This window comes from Terrapene carolina, unplaced genomic scaffold (genome assembly GCF_002925995.2).
Source record: "Terrapene carolina triunguis isolate 2854851 unplaced genomic scaffold, T_m_triunguis-2.0 Scaffold132, whole genome shotgun sequence".
NCBI lineage: Eukaryota > Metazoa > Chordata > Testudines > Emydidae > Terrapene > Terrapene triunguis.
Genome location: NW_020664483.1, coordinates 1,365,114 through 1,385,586, shown reverse-complemented (window position 1 = coordinate 1,385,586; position 20,473 = coordinate 1,365,114). Strand labels below are relative to the sequence as shown.

At 47.0% G+C, this 20,473-nt stretch overlaps 1 protein-coding gene across 2 annotated transcripts in view; it reads right to left on the bottom strand.

Moving 5' to 3' along the window:
• Nucleotides 1–19,857, bottom strand: part of KLHDC3 (kelch domain containing 3) — a 34,673-nt gene extending 14,816 nt beyond the window's left edge. Inside the window, exons 1-4 of one of the 2 annotated variants that reach the window (XM_024213937.3) lie at nt 19,734–19,857; nt 7,239–7,486; nt 4,171–4,347; nt 1,518–1,633 (exon numbers count right to left, since the gene is read on the bottom strand). In XM_024213937.3, the coding sequence (XP_024069705.2) occupies nt 1,518–1,633; nt 4,171–4,347; nt 7,239–7,392 (447 nt within the window). In that variant the 5' untranslated portion in view covers nt 7,393–7,486; nt 19,734–19,857. Of the gene's footprint in view, nt 1–1,517; nt 1,634–4,170; nt 4,348–7,238; nt 7,487–15,695; nt 15,751–19,733 lie in introns of those variants that run through there. The other variant, XM_024213938.3, reaches the window with a different exon arrangement.
• Between the last annotated feature and the right edge of the window lie 616 nt (nt 19,858–20,473).

Genomic DNA, 20,473 nt, shown 5'->3' with positions numbered 1-20,473 from the left:
GGGGAAGAAAACACATGTGCTAGCATTACACATAGCCAAGCATACAGAGTTGGCATATCATTCTGAGCAGCAGCGTGTCGAAGTAACCAAGACTTGTGTCTATCATGAAATACCTGGTTGCTATTTCCAATTCTGCCAGAAGTGAGCTCGTGCAATCGCATCTGTAAAATGGGGGAGGGGCCAGGGGGAGAATCACACTTACCTGCCTCCAAGGGTAGAAATATGAGAACTTGCTAAACAAGGACAGAACTACTGTTAGCCAAAACAAGACTTGAATACAATTGAGCAGGTCTCCTGGCTCCTAGACCAGCACAACTGCCCTTAGGTTAACAGTACTTCGATATTCTCCTGGGGAACTCAGCAAGGCTTGGGGCACGTCTGGGGCAGACGGAACGGTCAGAGAGTTAAGCAGCACAGAATAAGTTCTACTGCACAAATACAAATGGCAATTTTCCATGGCTCGTATCTTGGCCAAATCAGGGTGGATTTTCACAGGGTAAGCAAAAGTATCTTTCCCTTTGACCCTAGAGCAGATGTCAATTTAGAGACTTGGCTCCAAACCTTTGAGGTGCTAGATTTGTTCTCAAGAACAGGCTATTTGTTTTTGTTTATTTTTTCCCCTGAAATATTCCACTTGACACACAGACCAAGCCTAAAACATTTCAGCTGTAACTTCTAAAATTTGGCATAGTTATCAGGAACTAAAACCAGGGGATCATGCTGGAAAGTGTTCAGCACAGTGGCGCTGGAACATTTTTAGTAGTGGGGGTGCTGAAAGCCAGCCCCCTTACCCCTGTTCTCCCTCCCCCCCTGCACTGAGGCTGGGAGCAGGGCTGTGTCTCTGGGAGGGGGAGACCTGGACAGGGGTAAGGGGGCCAAGGCCACAGGTGGGGGCAGGCATGAGGCCAGGAGCGGAGCCCTGGGCAGGGGCCAGTAGCCGGGACCCCACGTGCGGGGCCAAGAGCAGAGTCCCAGCCATGGGGCCAGGCCCCGGGAGTGGAGCCCTGGGAGCGGGGCTACTGCTGAGTGGGGGGCCAGGCATGGGGCCAGCAGCTAGGGAGCAGGGCCGGCGGCCGGGGCCCCAGGAGCAGAGCCCCTGGTGCAGGGCCATGAGTGGGGCAGGCCCCAGGAGCGAGGCCAGGCACCGTGCCCCAGACATGGGGCCAGTGGCTGGAGAGTGGGGCCAGCGGCTGGGACCCGAGCCCCAGCGAGGTGAGGTGAGGGGTTGGGGAGAGGAGTGCGGGTGGAGGGCCGGGACCAGGGCATAGGCATGGGAAGCACCCCCAGGTTTTACGCACGGAGCCAGCAGCTGGGGAATGGGGCGCAGGGCCAGCAGCCCTGCATAAAACTTGGGGGTGCTGCAGCACACCCCTACTTCCTGCGCCTATGGGTTCAGCAGTCTTAGATACGGGTGTTCCTCTCTTGTGCTGATAGTAGTATTCTGGTTACCAGGACAAGCTGTTAGAGAGTAGGGTTCCTCAGGTGTTGTCAGACTTCGACAGACAGACACCACCTACCAGCTGCTCATAGCCTCCGAAGATATACATGGTCTTTCCGAGGACACAAGCCGAGTGCCCATCTCTTGCTCCTGGGACCATTCCAGAGACCTTGGGCGTGAACCACTTGTGAGTGTCTAAAATACAGAGACAATGGATCTTAAGAGCAGACACCAAACAGCAGGCTCGGGGATGGGAGACTGAATGGGAACAGTTCTTGAGAAGACATTCTTCCAAGGAAATAAAGGCCACCACCTCCCAAAGGAGGAAGCCATCCCCTGCCCCCTACGTCCATGCCAAAGACTGGAAAAGTTGATATTGCACATGGGCCAGCTGCCTTGAGTCCTGGTGGGAAGCTCTCCAAGGCCAGGCCACCTGCCAGGGCCCCCACCAACAGGGGCCTTGTGGGACCTAAATTCTGTGGCAAGGCCTACTGATTCCTGTGACAGTGATGCTGAATTCTGCAGCCATTCCGAATGTGTTTTTAACAAACCTGAGTACCCCCAATCAGCACAGTACTCCTTAGGGGGCTTTAATTTTCTATCGATGTAAAGCTCATTTGAGCTGCTCCTCAATTGTGCAGTTGCATATTTTCAGTCACCAGCCTGCACAGAACTTTGTAGTGACAGTAAGCGTGGGGGCAGCATTTGAGACGCTGGCTGCCTTAGATGGCTGAAGTATGCAGCACTCTAGATCCTATTCAGAGGGTCAAAGGCATTTCCCACTTGCTTGCATCAGTGGATTTACTTCCCAAGAGCAAGGGAGCCCTTCTCTCTGAATTATCTGCTCTTTCCATCATTACAGTACTTGTCCTACTCCTGTTCACCCTTCCTCACCCGCACCTTTTCCCATCCCTCCAGAGTTTCCACCTTGCCTGCCCCTCTGTTCTCCTTTCCCACAAGTCCACCTGCCTCAGTCATTATATTCAGCTCTCTCTCTCTGTGAAGCGCTCCTTGGTCTGCAAGCTTTGGGGACGGACTCCATTCAGGGGCGTTTCCATGCCCAGTTAAAAGCAGTCTCCATGCAGGACAATGTGAAATAGAGCCAGTGAGAGTCACTGCCAAGCTCATGCGGGCACCTGTCCCGGGACTCCAGTGACAAGCACAGATAAGCCCTGGAGCAGCAGGAGATCCCCTCAGTGCTGCTAGCAGCCAGCAGCAGTGCTTATTTCAGGAAGTGGCAAAATTGGGATCTGCTCAACATTCTCCAAGAGACAAGAACTTCTCTGAACTTGGCCTCCAGCCAGTTATCTACCCAGACTCCAGCTGGAACTGAATGAAGGGGCCTGCTGGAAGGTCAGAGTAAGCACCAGGGAGAAAGGGAAAGTGAGCGCTGCTCCCACCAGAATTCCTGCCATGCTTGGGGCCACTTCCAAAGCCAGTCATGCGCTATCATCAAAAGCCCAGCCAAGAGCAATATCAGAAATCAGAGAGAGACACCTAGGACACCTGATCTAGTCCACACCTGCACCCCACTCGTCAGAGCAGGCCTGTACCCTGCAGCAGTCCCCAGGGCTTTGTCCAATATGAAGTGACTCACTCAATGGGGCTTCCACCACTTCCTTCGCATGAAACAGGATTAGCAGCGCCTGCTTTCCAGGCTTGGAGAGGAACTGGCACATGTGCATGGAAGGCTGGGCAGGGTTTTGGACTAGGGCAGAAGCCTGGGGCCTTTCCATTGGTTTTCACTTAACACTACTGCTAAATTGCTTTAGCAGGCAGCTGCGTAGGGCCAGCTGCCTCAGGCCCTTTGTGTCTGTGATGGTTTGCTAGGGCTGTCCTCTCTAGCTGGACTTGTCAGAAGAGAGAGAGCTCCAACAGCAGCCTGAGGAAAGAGCCCATGCAGCAAGCCAGTCCCTCCAGACTTCAAAAGGGGTAGGCAACTAATATCCCTCTAACTTCACCCCCGAGAGCCCATTTCTCTTCAGTCCGTGAATCCCACTTGCCTCCACATCCCCTTTGCCATTCTCCTGAAATCCCTCTTCACCTATTCCCTGATGCTCTAGTTCTGATCTGCCCCACCAGCTGCGACAGTCACCCCACACCCATCAAGTCCACTCAGACCCCTTCATTGCTTCCTCACTGTGCTGAAGCGCCTCCTCCTTACCTTCCAGGCTCCACCCCGCTCTGACCAGGCCTGCTTACTGCCGCTCCCACTCTTACTCACTACAATGTCTGTATCCTCTTCCTGCCTTTGTCTTTGCTCCCCCATGGCACTAAGGGCTGCACAGAACAGCTTCCCTCTCCTGGAGCATCCACACTCTTCAAGAGCTCACTTGCCCTCAAACTTTTCCCAGCCATAGTTATGCAGAGTTGTTTGTCACAAGAAGGGAGAACTGCGATTTTAGTTAAGACAAAAGGGAACTCAAAGCATTCAAGACTCTAATTAATTCTAATTTCCCATTAGAAAAGAGATAAATAGCTGTCATTTCTAGTTCAAAAGCAACAGAGTCAAACATGCGAATATATCCAATGCTGCTAAGCTAGCCACATGCTCCCAATAAAAGGCAGTTTCTCAGCCCTTTGCAGTGTTTCTCTAGAGAGCAAACTGCAGCCATCACTTCATGGGGACACCTAGTGGGGGAGCACAACACTACTGCCATGAAACCATGGGGGAGGGAGAAGGCGTCTCCGACAGCACTCAAGGTGGGGAAGGGCGAAAAGCTGGCACTTACTGACATCAAAGGCGTAGAGTACATTGCAGGCTCCCTCAGTGTCGTTACGGCCTCCCCATATGTAGATGGTATCGTCAATCAGCACTGCTGAGTGCCCATACCTCATATAGGGTACCTCCCTCACGTGGTCCCGGCTGTTTGTCCACACTGGCGGCAGCTTGGTCCAGCGGAGAGACACTGAAAGCAGAAGCCCCAGATTTTGTTACCTTGTTGGCTTGCCCAGTTCACACCAGATGTCAAGCTGCCACGCCGGTGAACACATGGAGAGTGCAGCACGTGCATTGAGTGAATGCATATATGTGGACAGAACCACTTGCAGTTATTCTGCAGCTCATTGTGGGCGTACTCCGGTAAGCAAGTAAAAAAGCTTTAATTGAATTTGAACAGCAGTAGCTATAGATCACACTAACATGAAATCCTCTGTAGATATTGGTGGGTCTGCTGGCCCACTAGTGAGTACAGGGAGCAACCGAGGACGTTGCAGATGGAGTGATTTCTCTGCATCAGATTTCAACACGCAGAGTGTCAGAGGAGACTACTCCAGCCAATTCTATTCAGGTACTAGGCGGGTGGCACTGTCAGACAGATGTCAGAGAGTAAGATCTGGAGAGACTGATCAGTTGAAAAACAGCATACTCTCGGATCAGATGGTATAGACAAGGATTCTGAAGGAACTTAAGAATGAAGTTACTGTACTTAAGTTTAGGGGTGTTCCTGGGAATTAGACCAGTGAACCTAGCCTCAGTAACAGGTAAATGAGGTGAAATGATTAGATATAGAATTACCATGAGCAGGAAGGGGGGAGAGGAGTGACATGGCAACATATGGATTCTTTAGATAAGTCAAGGCTAGAGACATTTGTAATGAACCTCAGATGGACCCAACAAAGCTAGGTGAACGGGCAGCATAAAATTCACTGAAGGTAAATGCAAGGTAATAGTCATTGGAAGGAATAATATGAACTATTCATGGACATTATTGGTTCTAAGTTGTGGGCCGCTCAAAACCTCTATGCTATTTGCAGCAACCAGAAGAGCAGACAAGATGTTAGGATGCATAAGGAAAGAAACAGAAAGTAACACGGAGATTATAATGCCACTGTATAAATCAATGGCACACCCTACCGTCTCCTGGCATAGTGTTTTCAGTTCTGTTCTCAGTGGAGGGGCGGGGAGGTTAGACACTGATAAGGAGAGTGATTAGAGGCACAAACACTTCCACATGAAGAGAGATTCCTAAGATTGGGATTGTTTAGAAAGGAGGCTAATAATGAGCAAGATGTGACGACATCCTAAACAACAAATGGCATAGGAAAAAGGAAACCAGGCGCTGCTATCTACCTTTTCGTAATAAGAGGAAAACAAGGGGACATTCAGTGAAATTGAAAGACAACAAACCAATGGATTTAGAAAATTGATACAAGGAAATATTGTTACATAACACCCACTTAGCCTGTGGCACTCATTGCCACAAGGGATCACTGAGGTCAAGAGCTGAGCAGGAGTTAAAAACCAGACATGTACACCGCTACCTCGATAGAACGCGACCCGCTAGAACACGAATTCGGATAGAATGCGGTAAAGCAGCACTCCGGGGGGGGCGGAGGGCGGGGCTGCGCACTCCAGTGAATCAAAGCAAATTCAATACAACACGGTAAGATTTGTTGGCTCCTGAGGACAGCGTTCTATCGAGGTAGAGGTGTACATGAATAATGAGAACATCCATATTCCATTAGACAGGATAAAAGGGTTTGGGTTTTTATATAGAAAGAGTTAAGAACCTCTTGCTTCAGGGCATAAGCGAACTACTAGCAGATGGCCTTAGCAGCAGCTTCCCTACATATGTTATTCCATCAGCATTCATTAGATTGTTTCTTGCACCATCCGGTACTGGCCAATGTCTGAGACATCATATTGACTCAATGCACCACTGGTCTGGAAATTCCTATGCTCTTGATTAGACTCTGTTTACAGGCTTGAGGACATCTCTATGGGTGCCCATCCTCACCTAAAAGGTCTTCTCGCCACTAACCCACTTAGGTCAGCAACTGGAAGTTTCCTGCTTCTAATAAACCATCAGCTGGCTAATACACCCCATGCTTGTTCCAAGATGAAGGCAGGTAACTCTTCTGAGCTGTTGAATGGTACAGAAGACAAGTAAGACTTCAGAGAGAAGAGCAAGTTGCCAGTAACCAGAAATAAGGGAGAAGCAGGCAATACTGTTAAAGTAGTAAAGTGGGAGCCTGAAATACATTCCTCAGTCTGCAGGTCACTGTAGGACCTCCAGCAAATTACTGCCTACTTGGTTTCCCTAACTGCAAGATGTGCTATGAGGATTTATAGATGGGTAAAGCAGGGGCACTATAAGTTGTTCAGAGACCTCAAAGACTGCCTAGCAGACACTTCCCCTCCCATTTGCTGCTGCCCAGGCCACTTCTCCCCTTTACAGTCACACAGGCAACTATAACTGCCTCATGGAAGAGTAACTTCAGGGACGTATTTAGATATGTTTAGTAGCGTTTAATGTTTGTTTTCAAACTGCTCGTTTGTCTCTGCCTTTGCTCTTCATTTTGTCATCCCCTCCCTTCAGTTCAGTTTCTCTGCAAAAGAAAGAGCCAGCACCATGGTAACAGTCAGCTCCTCATTGATCCGATCACTGTGGGAACCTTTGTTGTGAAGTGCTTTGAGATCCTTGGATCAAGAGGTACAATTGCCCCCAATGCCCTGACATGCCTCAACCTTGAGTTCCTGATACATCCACAACTCTGTCCTGTGGGCAACTGCAGCTTTGGTCACTTTGGGCTCCCAAAGGCATCACCCTGTGCTACCCCTGAAGGTGGAGATGAAGCCCTGCGCCTACAGATGTGTTTTATAGGGGAGAAGATTGCAGTTCACAAGGATCAGTGCTCTCCACGTTAAGGAGCAGTGGTGCATTTGTCTCACATTTGGCCTACATACTGTAGCCACCTTCAAGAGAAATGAGAGTTTGACAATGTAACCTGACAACTGAGGCATGGGAATTCCAGCCTCTGCCAGCCCATGGCAGCCGCAAGGATGTAGCGCTCTTACCTGCATTAAATACGTGGACATCAATCTGCCGCAGAGTCTCATAGTCTTCACCAGAACAATACCCGCCAAAGGAATACACTTTATGGCCAACAGCCACAGCAGCGTGGTTCACTCTCCGAGGCCCACCTTCCAAGTGCACAGTCCACCGTAACATTCCCTTCTGTGAATGATCTATCCTTCAAAGCTAGAGGGCGCTACAGCCTCATGCCCATACGGTTGCCACCATGCTGGGCTGAAGCCACTTAATTCTGCAACAGAGACAGAATGCAATGCTCAGAAGCTAGATCCCCACTCTCAATGTCTCCCCATGCTCCCTGTATTCCAGCTACGAAGGAAACACTGCTCTCAAGCCAACAGCTTTCCCACCGGAGAAGATTTTAAATATCTGTTTAGAACAGGGGTAGGCAACCTATGGCACGCGTGCCGAAGGCGGCACGCGAGCTGATTTTCAGTGGCACTCACACTGCCCAGATCCTGGCCACCAGTCCGGGGGGCTCTGCATTTTAATTTAATTTTAAATGAAGCTTCTTAAATATTTTGAAACCTTATTTACTTTACATACAACAATAGTTTAGTTATATATTATAGACTTATATAAAAAGATCTTCTAAAAACATTAAAATGTATTACTGGCACGCCAAACCTTAAATTAGAGTGAATAAATGAAGACTCGGCACACCACTTGTGAAAGGTTGCCGACACCTGGTTTAGAACATGCATACAAAGGGTCTTCCCACCCTTGTTTGGTATGGGGGTATTTGCAACTATGTCCCCTGTATCTACTATGAGGGAATCTTAAAGGGAGCCTGCAGGCCAGCTGCTTCTGAAGGAAGGAACCTGGGGCAGGATGGGGCCATTTCAGACACTACAGAATGTGGCAAAAGCAGGAAAGTTCATCACGTCAGCCTCAGTGACACCAGGGATCTAAATGGCTCAGGGGATGCTGAACCTTTCCTCTGTGGTCCCTAGTCCAAAACCAGGATCCCAACCAACGTGAGGTCTCCCACAAGTACCGGGCCCAATCCACAATATTTGCTGGATGGTTCCACTAAAGATTACATTGCCCAAAGAAGTAACAGTGCATGCTGGTGGCAAAGTTTATTTCCCCATCTTCCTCCTCTTAGTGCATCTTGAAGCCTGCCCAGAACAGACTACATGCCTCTGTCACTACAGCACCTTCTTCCCCTTACCCGCAGCACACAAAGTGAGTAGCACAGTATGTACAAATTAGTCACCAAGAGGCAGAAAATGCTCCACCACACGATGCATTGTGTATTGTTCATAATCTCTTGGGCTCACAAGGTGTTTTAAGTTATGTATTTGCCAGACTGGCAGTCCCTTCCCTCTCCTGATCACAGTGCAGCAGGAGACACTCAAGGAGCAGAGAAGCCCCATGGCAGGACCTTGGCCAACCTGTGAACATTTGGAATTTCTGATGGCATCTTGATTGGCTCATTTTCACTCACACTGAGCCCAAGGCTACGATAGGGGGGAAAAGGAAGGCAGGGGAGAAAGAGGGGATTACAGATAGCTGGTAGACAATGGAAGCAAATGCTAAGAGAACCACAGTAAGTTAAAGCAGCAGCCCATGGTCCTTCTATGGCAAGTCAGAGCATGCTATGCATTTGTACAGCACACGTCAGAAGTGTTTGGCAAACCCCCAAGAAGCGCACACACAGGCAATTTTTCCGTTCACTTTATTTTTTCCTCTTCAAATTGAGCAAACGCACCAGCTCTTAACCTAGGCATTTATATGGTCCCTACCACCATCATAAGCGAGTATTGCATTGTTTATTCTCAACACCCCGTGAAGTAGGAAAGTGGAACTATCCCCGTTTTACGACCAGGGAACGGAGGCTCTGGGCAAGCTATTTAACCTTTTTAAGTCACAGGTGTTGTGTGGCAGTTTGAGGACTGAAACAGGCTAGGTTTCCAACTTCAGCCACTTTTGTAGCCCTGTTCAATAGTGACTAGAAACCCTACTTCCACCCCAGTCTGTCTTAACACAAGCGAGGCAGAAGGGACTCTGCTTGAGGGTGACTTTTGAAGTTTGGCAAGAGAAAGCACAGAAAGTTTCAGCCACAAGATGTTTTCAGAAAGTTTGAGCAGTAAGTTGCATTGGAAACTGCTTCATAACCTTAAGCACAGTGGGAGCTACCAGTCAACTATTACACAAAGGCACAAGAATGCTACACAAGAAAAGCAAGAGGAGCAATAACCACCACCAATAAACAACACCAATAGTAGTTAGAGACTTAAGCCATTTTTATCTTCCCAACATGATCACTGGTAACTTTGACCTCCAGAAGTTAATGAGCCAGCAGAATTCACTCCAGAGGATTTCCCCAGCAGAGCTAGGGTGACCAGATGTCCCAATTTTATAGGGACAGTTCCGATTTTTGGGTCTTTTTCTTATATAGGCTCCTATTACCCCCCATCCCCTATCCTGATTTTTCACAATTGCTGTCTGGTCACTCTAAGCAGAGCAGAAGTCAGAGAACTAGTTCTCCACCCGAACCCAAGCTGTAGGCAGCACTCCAAGCTGTAGGCAACACTCCAACCCACTTCTGGAACAATTCCAAACTTCAGCTACATCAACAGTTTTTCTTCTCACCAGCCAACTCCTGTTGTGTAAGCTCCCCACAAAAGCTACAGAACATCGCTCAGGAAGCTGCCATGGGGACTGCTAGGGTCACCGTTAGACTAGTTGGTAATTTCAAGTCTAGCCGTTCAACAGTCACAGAGCTGAGAGTGGCTTACCCTACTTCCTAGGGGACTGACAGCCACATCACAATTGGATTGACCTTATTAGAAGCCAAGGATTTAACAGGTCAGTTGCTGCAGGACATGCACCCATAACCACGTTGTGCCTGGCTGAAGGGAGGACACCTCATGTCTCCCTGCTGCTGGGAGCAGGCTTTTGCATCTCTCTCAGCTGAGCAGAAGAAAGGTGGGAAAAGAGAAGTTCCAAAAGCATGGAAATCTGAATTCTCCCATTGGATATCATAGCCTTGTTGACATGCAAGGCAGGGACCCACTTGTTAGCAGCAAACATGCAAACCTCCTCTCCGGAGGTACTTCAGAACCTTCTCCTTGCAACTTGATCCGAGTTGGGCTGAGGTTGGACAGGTTCGACAGACTCCATGGAGCCATCCGAGTTAGCCGAGTACATGGGGATGGGGAGCACACTTTCTGCTTTAAGAACTCTTCGGCTCCCCCCCCCCCCCCCTGCCCCACCACCAAAGCAGCCGTTTCAAGCTTCTCAGTCAGTTGGTAGCCTCCTTTCAATGAGGAAGAGTCACAGGCTTGGTCTACACTAAACCCCCAAATCGAACTAAGGTACGCAACTTCAGCTACGTGAATAACGTAGCTGAAGGTCAAAGTACCTTAGTTCGAACTTACCTCGGTCCACACGCGGCAGGCAGGCTCCCCCGTCGACTCCGCAGTACTCCTCTCGTCTAGCTGGAGTAACGCAGTCGACGGCGAGCACTTCCTGGTTCGACTTATCGCGTCCAGACAAGACGCGATAAGTCGAACCCAGAACTTCGATTGCCAGCCGCCGAACTAGCGGCTGGGTGTAGACATACCCACAGTGTTTAGTATTAAAAGCATAGAGTCTGGGTTCGCACTTATGCAGAGACATGCTGTCTGGAGCTGTAGAAAGAAGAGCCTCAAACTCAACCGTCTCTGGTTTCAGTAATTTAGTGATAATTTCATGGGAGAGCACAGTGAATGATTTCACACAGCGCAAAATCTTCAAAAAGCAACTGTGAGCAGAGCACATTCCACAGAACATGTAACGCTACAGTTAAACCAGGGTTTGCCAGCAGGCAGGATTCAGTGAAAAAGCACAGTTAAGTTAACCTCCCCAACACACACACACACTGGCAGCGAGAGTCAGAGCTCTTGTCAACTCACTGGGGGACTTGTACGACGCGGCTACAAATTGCAGCGTAGACATTCCCACTCAGGCTGCAGCCCAGGCTTCGAAACCTGGGCTCCAGACTGAGCCTGAACGTCTACACTGCTATTTTCAGCCCTTCAGCAAACGCACAAACCAGCGAACCCAGGTTCTGAGACTTGGTGCCAAGGGGTTTTGGGTGGGAGGGGGGCAGAGTAGATGGACCTTAGTTGTACTTGTGCGCAAAGCAGCTTCGCCTCACACATTTCTCCTTTTTTCCCCTCTAAAAAGTAAGGTAAATGCAAGAGAGGTAGATAACCTAGACACACAAGCCTGCCACAGCACATGTGCTGCAGCCAATGGATGTATGAAAAGTATGCCCTTACAGAGACCATATTAGGCTGCAAGTGAAGCTACTGAACTCTCCTCAGCCTGCCTGGCACGTTGTACAGTAGCAAAGGCAGAAAGAGGATGGTTTTTGGAACTGCATTTGACAGCCCAATATGTTCTCCATACACCCACAGTCCTAAAGTTTGTTGTTTTGTTAAGCACAGCTGATTGGTAATGGATTCTTAAAGCCATATTTAGCAGTAAGCACCAATCTACAGCATTTGTTAATTCTTTATCCCTTACAAGGCCATAGCAAGTCTTGCTCTTGCATGTAAAGTTTGATATTTTGTCAGGTTTGTTAATCATTCAACACACAGTTGCACTCTGAACCTTTTAGCACGATGAAATTTATGGCATTTTAAAAGTTGGTTCTATTGCGGATGCAGCAGCTTTCAGTAGAAGAACATTTTCAGTCTTTTAGAGTCTTTTAAAAAAGTTTACGTAGTGGGTGATGTTTGGGAGCATTCTGTCCCTGACAGACCCAATCAGGGAGTAGAATTAGGCTACTACAAACTGCTTTTGAAAATCCCACATTCACTATTTTTACCCGAAGCCCTAACTCACCCTGATGCAAGTTACAAGTCACACAGGCCAAAGTTTTCAAACACATCCCTAAAAAGTAGAGACGTACATCAAAGCAAAGTCAATAAGAGTTGGGTGTTCATCACCTTTGAAAAGAAATCAGGCCATTTGGATTACGTGACTAACTTTAAAAAACAGGAGTACTTGTGGCACCTTAGAGACTAACAAATTTATGTGAGCATAAGCTTTCGTGGGCTACAGCCAGAAGTGGGCTGTAGCCACGAAAGCTTATGCTCAAATAAATTTGTTAGTCTCTAAGGTGCCACAAGTACTCCTGTTCTTTTTGCGGATACAGACTAACACGGCTGCTACTCTGAAGCGTGACTAACTTTAGGCACTCATATTTGAAAGTGTTCATCTAAGTTTGTAACAAACATATAAAAACTAATTGTCATTCATATTGTGTGCTATTGAATAAACATTATCTTTACTTTATATCTTTACAAACAGAACCAAGCGTACATATCATGGTTAAGTATTAATTCATTTTCAAGCCTCTCACCTCTTTACATGTCCATTTCTATTAAATACAAGATCTTTTCAAGACCGCAACATAGAAGATTAAACAATGATACTGTTAGCAATACACAACATGGCTTCTAATTTGCATAATCAACATTAATCAAAGTACAATGAAGAGCAAGGAATGAACCCGGGGGATTATCTCCACTCTCACCTCACCTCCAGGCCAGCCAAAGAGCTGTTGCCAAACCCATCTTCCTTTTCTGCCACTGTCTCCATCACTCCCCTCAGATCCAGGCAGTGACTGCCTGTCTTTTGCCACACTGTATTCAAACTGCTTGGCCTCCCCTTACAGGTTGGGCATAACCTCACCCCTTCCTCTCATTACCTACTCCTCCCTTGAGCCCCACACTCCTACCGACCCTATCTCCTTCACCTACTCTCTGCTTCCCTACCTTCTTTTATGCTTGAATCACTTCTATTTCTTATCCACCAAGCATCCTCTTTCACCTCATATGCCTCCTTCAAACCCACTTCTGGTGTGCTGCCTCCCATGCAGATCTCCCTCGCCATCTTTTATCTGGCTGGCTCTCCTCCCCATATAGCCTACACATGAGAATCAAACTCAGTGGTTTGGAGCAGGCACGTGACCTCTCATAGGTTTGCACATGTAGCAGCAAACTTCACAGGTACATGTTACTTCATGGGTAATATTACAGTAAAGAAGAGCCAAGGTAAAGTTCCATTTCCAAGTTTTAGTTTCTAGTATTAAGTTACAAGTTAATATTTTAATTAGGAATAATATTTATACCATCTTTCCAGAGATTTTCTAAGTCATGCATGTTCCACTGTTCCTGTGCAGATATTTCACATGAAGGAATAAGTTCACAATCTTAATATTAATGAAGCTATTCGCCTGAGATTTTTAAGTGTAAGAATTTTTCAGGGAGCATTAAGAGGTCACAATTTCTAACTTTCACTAAACCACCTCTTTCATATTTTGTTAGGGTTGAATCACTTTTTGGTTATTTTAATTGCTTAGACACAGCACACCATCCACTCCACAGTTTAACAGATTCCCTGTCTCTGGGAGGGAGAAACATTGACTGGATAACATTGCTATGAATGCTTGGTTTCTTTATGGAAATACCTGGCTAAGGAGACATATCGAAAACACCTGCCCATAAGTTTTCCAAAATGTACAGAATTGTATACAGACATCCTCGGGGAACTTTCGTTAGAGACTGGCAGCAAAACAATTAGCAGCATGAAACTGCTTCCACGTGGACATATTGACAGCTATTTACTTTAAAGATGAGACAACTAAGAGGGTACATAGAAGATCTAGAACAATTAATGATATAGAGAAGGTAGATCAGGCTATTCTATTTGACCTATTCTTCCACTCTGATACAACTGTGAAGTTGAAAGGTCGCAAATTCAAAACTGATCAAAGGAAATACTTTTCCACACACTGCGAGTTAATTTTCTGGCAGTGAGCTCCGCTAGCTATCACTGAGGCCAAAAGCTTAGGAGGATTCAAAAATGGATTAACTTTTGTATAGATAATGAGACTATCCGGAGTTACAACACTAAGGATTAAACAAGGATAAAGTTTGGAAGGGATACCACCCCTAGAGCATCAGGGCTTAAACCAGTCACTCACTGCCAGGAGTTAAGACACTTCCCTACGAGCAGGTTATTCCGTAAACTGCTACGGCAGCACTCCTTTCCTCTTCCTCTGAAGCGCCTCGCACTGATCACTGGTGGAGTCCTACCACAGGGGGACAATGATCTGGTTCGGCATGGCAATTAAAATGTTCTGTGTAATTTAAGCTCTCCTTGGTCATGTTCCTAGTACTTTGTAAGGGACAAGGAGATTAATTCCAAAGAGTGAATAAAAGATTAGTAAGAATGAACCACTGGTATTTAATGCAAATGCACAAAATCCTTCTTCTGCCCCACAGAAGCCTTCGGAGCTGACACACTGGCTACATAGGTTTTCCTTTAATTGCAAGTGTTCGTTATTTGATGCAAGAGTAGCAAGGGGCAGCTCAATGACCGTGTGCAAAGAGCCTCCCCAGCATCACCGCCAGGGCGGCAGGTGAGCATGGCACTCGGCCATGATGGAAGTTTCCCTGAGGACAATCAGCAGAGAAGTGACAAATTATAGTCCTTAGATGGATATTCATCACTGAGAGGAATGGGGCAACTCACTCCTGAGAGCCAGTAACATTTAGATAGTAACTTGTGACTAGAAGGGTTACAAGCTTCCCCCCCCAAAAAAAAGGAAAACTACATTCTGTAGAAAACAGGAGTCTTTAATCCTTAGAATACAGGTGGTGTGTGGCTATTTCTACCATCCCGGACTACAAAGCTGTTTAAAGCATATGGAGAACTCAGCAAACCAGTCCTCAATCAAGTTGTGACAGCCTCGCCAAGTTGTGTGTCCTTCCACAGGGCTACAATTACAGCTATAAATTACATCAGAAAAGTACGTTCTGAAACAGCAATAGCTATTTGACCAAATTGGTCCCAATTAGCCCATGCACCAGTTCTCAAGTTTGACTCTATAAAACTGGTGTTATTAGGAGTGAACAAAAATGGCTGAACTTTTTGCAAAAGTAAGAAATTTCACGTTTTCATTGCCCTACAACTCATTTCTTGGCTAATTTACTTCAGACTCCCTACATGTATTTTCAGGCCTAAAATTAAGCATGTGAATTTTCAGGCCAAAAGTTTCGCTGACAAACATAAAAGGTGGTCTAAAATTGAGACCAAGACAGCAACCTTAGAAAAACACCCATAATACCCAAGCCCAGATGGAGCAGAACCCATTCCATGCTGGAATGAGAGCATGCAGCTGGGCTGGCCCATCAACCTGTGTGCCAAGGAAACAGACGCTAAAGCCATTTCTAGCAAGTGCTCAGATTTGTCTGATTGCACAGATCCAGCTCTCTCCCGCTTAATCCCCAAACCAGATAGGAAGACCCAGCAAGAAGCAGTCTGGATTTCCCAAGCCCCACCCTGCTATCTCAGCCACTGCTAAGGACTCCCCAAGCAGCAGGGAAATCTGCACCGACTGTCTCTGTTAAAGTGCATGGAGGAGAGAAAGTCCCTACCGTGCTACTGCCTTAGTCCTCAGGGCTCTGTGTCCTGAGATGTGCCAGCCACAAGGTTTAATAGCACTTAAAATAGCCCCAGCCAGCTTGAAGCTGTCCATATAGACTGTTCTATTTCAGGCACATCCAACTTACCATTAGATCCAGCCTCAGAGTAATCCAGCTTCTACATTCACTCCTGACATTTACTCACTGCTTTGGCTATTTGTTCCAAGGCAGCAGGCAATACAGGGGCTGTGTCTACATAAGTGTATTTACCGGCTTTTTCAGCACAAACCCAGTTACACTAGATTTGGTTACAATGGTGCTGCTAAACAGCCACTAAATTTGCTAACACAAATACAAGCCTTGAGGCTTGTTCAAGACACCAGGTACCTCTTGCAGCCCACTTCAGAGAGCAGAAACTCACCCAGGTTTCCCTTCAGGAAGATACCAGCACTGCCCCTGTTTATATCTCATTTCCCATCTCCTGCCATTATTCTGTTCAGCTTCTGTGCCAGCTAATTTCAATTCCCATGATGCTTCTTTCTTTGCTTTGTCCCACAAACACATCTGCACTTTCTTCCAGGGTCCCCTTATGCCTAGAATATCTCCCCACTTTCCACATCACACAAACTCCCTCTCCCCAAAAACCCAGTTCTTCCCCAGTCTCTGCAGCACAGTCACTCTCTCACACCAACCTAACATCTACATAAGACGACCTCAAACAGAGGATGCACACAAGGTGCACCCTGGGAAAACAAGCAGCCTCATCTGCCATTTTATGCAAACCTCCCTCCCTTCCTCCCACCTGAAGCCCTCTCTCTATATATCATGTCATGTCACACTTCATCCAGATTGTCAAATCTTCAGGAGAGAGTATTTCCTTATTCCCTGTAAGACACAATGCATGCCTAAAAATGTTGCTACAACAAAGGTCACCATATAACCATTGGGTCACCTCACCTGGGCTAGAGAAGGGACAGCAGGAGATTGAAAAACAAGTATTTTAGTCTGATTAATTTCAACTTGGATGAAAGATTTCAGCAGCCAATACTGTGCACACACCTCACCACGCCCTCTGCAGGCAGATCATCCAAGAATCTCCAGACAGCATCATCTTGTGATCTGGACAAAGTACTGGGAGCAGGAAGATGCAGAGTTCCAAATCACAGCTCTGACAGTGATTCCCTGAGTGTCCTTCTCTGCATCCATTTGCCCTTCTATAAAATGGAACAGTACTGACCTTCCCCATGGAGTGGGGGCTGAGAGAATTAATGGGTATGAAGTGCTTTTGGGATTAGTACTAAAGCTACAGTTATACCAGTATCCCCTGAATAATGACCACAGACATTACACCATCTCCACAGCCTCATGAACAGATACTGAACCTCCTGTACAACGCAGGCTACACGCCAGCTTTCCCGCCCATCCCATTACAAACTTCCCTATGTAATTCCTTCCCTTTTCCAGTATCTCTAGCACTCACCAGAAGAGGTTACCACATAGAAGACATAAGTCCCCTCCCCCAGATTCCCAGGATACTCCATGAAGTCTTATTTGCTGTTTGTTCAAAGCTCTCAGGGAATCTCTGAGGGCAGCTGTGACATGCATAAAATGCTCAGGACTCACACAGGAACCTGCTATAAACAGACATCATGAAGCCACACAAGGCAACTGAACTGCTCAGGAGAAAAAAAACCCACCTCTCTCAAACCACGGACATGTCTAACCAGAATGACTGGAAGTGAGGGTTTGCCAAACACCTGTTCAACCTCAATGCACCCCATTCACCTCCCAAAACTTCACTAAATCCATAATTAGAACTCATTCCCCTACACACAACTAGTACTTAGCAACATACAGAGAAACAGGTTCACTAGGTCTCACTGCGGGGGCTTCCCCACTCAGCCTGAGCAAGCAGATCCAATGGGAAAGATTAATCGCAGAACTGCAGTGAAGACATCCGGGGAACAGTGAGGTGGGGAGCAGGGGAAGTTGCGCTTAATCCCTCGGGATTCATCCGAATTGAGTTTTTTGTGGAGGTGGGGGGGGGGGATTTTATTTGATGTTTCAGGTCACTGACACTAAAACATTTCAATGAGTGTCTGATCGTAATAAGGTACATACTTACACCTAACAACATTTACATCACATTGTATATTGACCATACATTTTAATCACCACCCTTACCCTTCCCCCTCACCACCAAGCTATTTAAACATAACCATCATGTGATACATGTGTATCTTTAACCACTGATATTTTAACTGTATTGGGACGCTGAATATTTCTAGAAGGGGAAGCGTTTCAGGAGCTAGAAACTATAGGGAATTAGAAGGGGAATGCAATTCAACTGTTGTTTATAGGAACAACAGATCACAAACGGATTATGCTAAAATGTTATTAGTGCAAATGCTGGACTATCACCTGGAAAGAGACCTGAAATTATCAGCTACCACAGAGCCTTTGCAGAAAGTTTTCTATCAGTAGCCTGGCAGAGGCCAAAGGTCAGAGTGGGGTCATACTGCAAGATACCAGCAACCATGTGCTTTTAGAGTGGTAAGTAAATCCCTCAGCATTGGCTGGGCCCTGCCATGAAGAGAAACCCCCACAAGCTCCCTGCACGGTAACTAATATATCTGCCACACAAGCTCAGGAAGCTATTCTGAGAAGGTTAGAATCAGATGTTAACGGAGTTTTCCATATAAGCCCTATGTCAGTCCACCCCATGGGAGCCAGTGCAGGACTGGTCCCTATGGAAGTATGTACTTAGTCCTAATTTTAAGTGATGGGGTTACCTCCACTTTCCTTAGGAGACTTTCTCCAATCAGATACATCTCAGACTTGTCTATACTTACAGCTAGATTGGCACTGCTGCATCTGATGCAGTGGTGTCGATTTAGCGGGTCAGGTGAAGACCCACTAAGTCGATGGCAGAGTGCGCTCCCATCAACTCCTGTACTCCAGCTCCCTGAGAAGAGTAAGGTAAGTTGGCGGGAGAGCGTCTCCCATACACACAGCACGGAGCAGACACTGCTGTAAGTCGACCTAAGTTACATCAACTTCAGATACGTAACTTACGTAACTGAAGTAGAGTAACTTAGGTCGATTTACAGCTGTAATGTAGAACAACCCTCACTTTCCAGAAGTCTTTCCTGAGATTCAGCCCACATTTGTTTCTTGATTTCAATCCACATTGCCAACAAGCAACCTGATAGGCCAGATAGTATATGTCATAGGCTCCTATGAGATGTCTGTGTAAGAACAGACTAAGGACCCTTCTGGATGCCTCTGAAACTGGGAGCCAGCAAAGATGAAGAAAGATGTTTAGTTTGGAAGAGAGGAGATTAAGGGGGAATACATTAAATATTTGAAAGGCTGCCATAGGGAAAAAAAGATGGAGAAAAGGTGTTCTCTCTTGCCACAGAGGGCAGGACAAGAGGCAATGGGTTCAAACAGATTTAGATTAAATCTCAGGAAACACTAACTGTACGAACAGACGCCTAGGGAGATTGTGGAAGCTTCTTCCCTGGAGGTTTTCAAAAGGAGGCTGGAGCCATCTGTCTTGGAAGGTTTAGACACAACAAATCCTGTATCTTGGCAGGGGGCTAGACTAGACTAGATGACCCTTGCGATCCCTTTTAACCCTATGATTTTAAGAGCAGAAAGTCCAGTTAAACTAGTCATTTCTTGGTTCTGCCCTTTCAGATAAAGCTCCACCAGAAGGTGCGAAGAGGAACATCATGTCCCAGTGTGGCAGTAATGTGTGTTTTCCATTAGGGAAGAGGAAGATAACCACCTTGCCCCACCCCCCAGGTCCTGTTGCTACAAGAGGCCCAGCTACTGGGGTCCACTAAGTTTTGTTACAAGAACATACAAAAGAGCGTCCATAAGCGCCTATCAGATGACCTTTCAATCCATTTGCCAAGGCACATGCACTTCTAATTTCAGGACAGGGGACACAGCGAGGAGATACTGACCTCCACTGAGGCACATATCAAGAATTTATGATCCAGGAGATAAATAATGACCGAGGTGAACTGAAGATCAACAAACCTTGGTGATAGAAACTGAAACGAAAGGCCGATCCCCATGGGTTACGGGCATTTTGAATGTCTCCACCAGAAACACCAGTCTCACCATCACCGCCATGGATTTCAGAAGTGGGACCATTTTCCCTCTGAAACCAATAGGAGAGACGAAGTCAGAGGGTCTGGGCTCTTGCTGAAGCCAGCCATGGAAGTCAAATTGGATTCATTTTCAAGAAACAAAACCCCAGGCCACACACACCTTTACCCTGCAGAGGGTCATCAAATAAGTAAAACCCACGAACCGGAGGGAGAGGTTTATCCATTCTAGTAACTAAGGATGCAATTTTCAGAAATACCCGAGTGACCAAGGAGCACAAGCCCGCTGAAACTAAACACAATCACTTAGGGGCTTTTGAAAACAAGTCCCTCCCTAAGGGCTTCATTTACATAGACTTGTGTTTAATTTTCCAACCCAGACCTCTATGGGCCCCTTCTCAGATTAGATACCACATATGAGACCAGCCACTTCCCCAGACCAGCTCCTACTGCCCACCAGACACCCTCACCACTCATTCCCTGCCACACCATAACCTCTGCCACACACCCCGCCAGCCATTACCACGTCCCAAGGCCAGGCATACCAATGCCTGCTGCCATCACCAAGAGCCCAGTGACCGGCTACATCGGAATGGAGCCTCAGCAAGCTGCCCCAGAGCAATCCAGCCTGCCTGGCACCACAGACACTCGCTCTGCTCCGAATTGCAA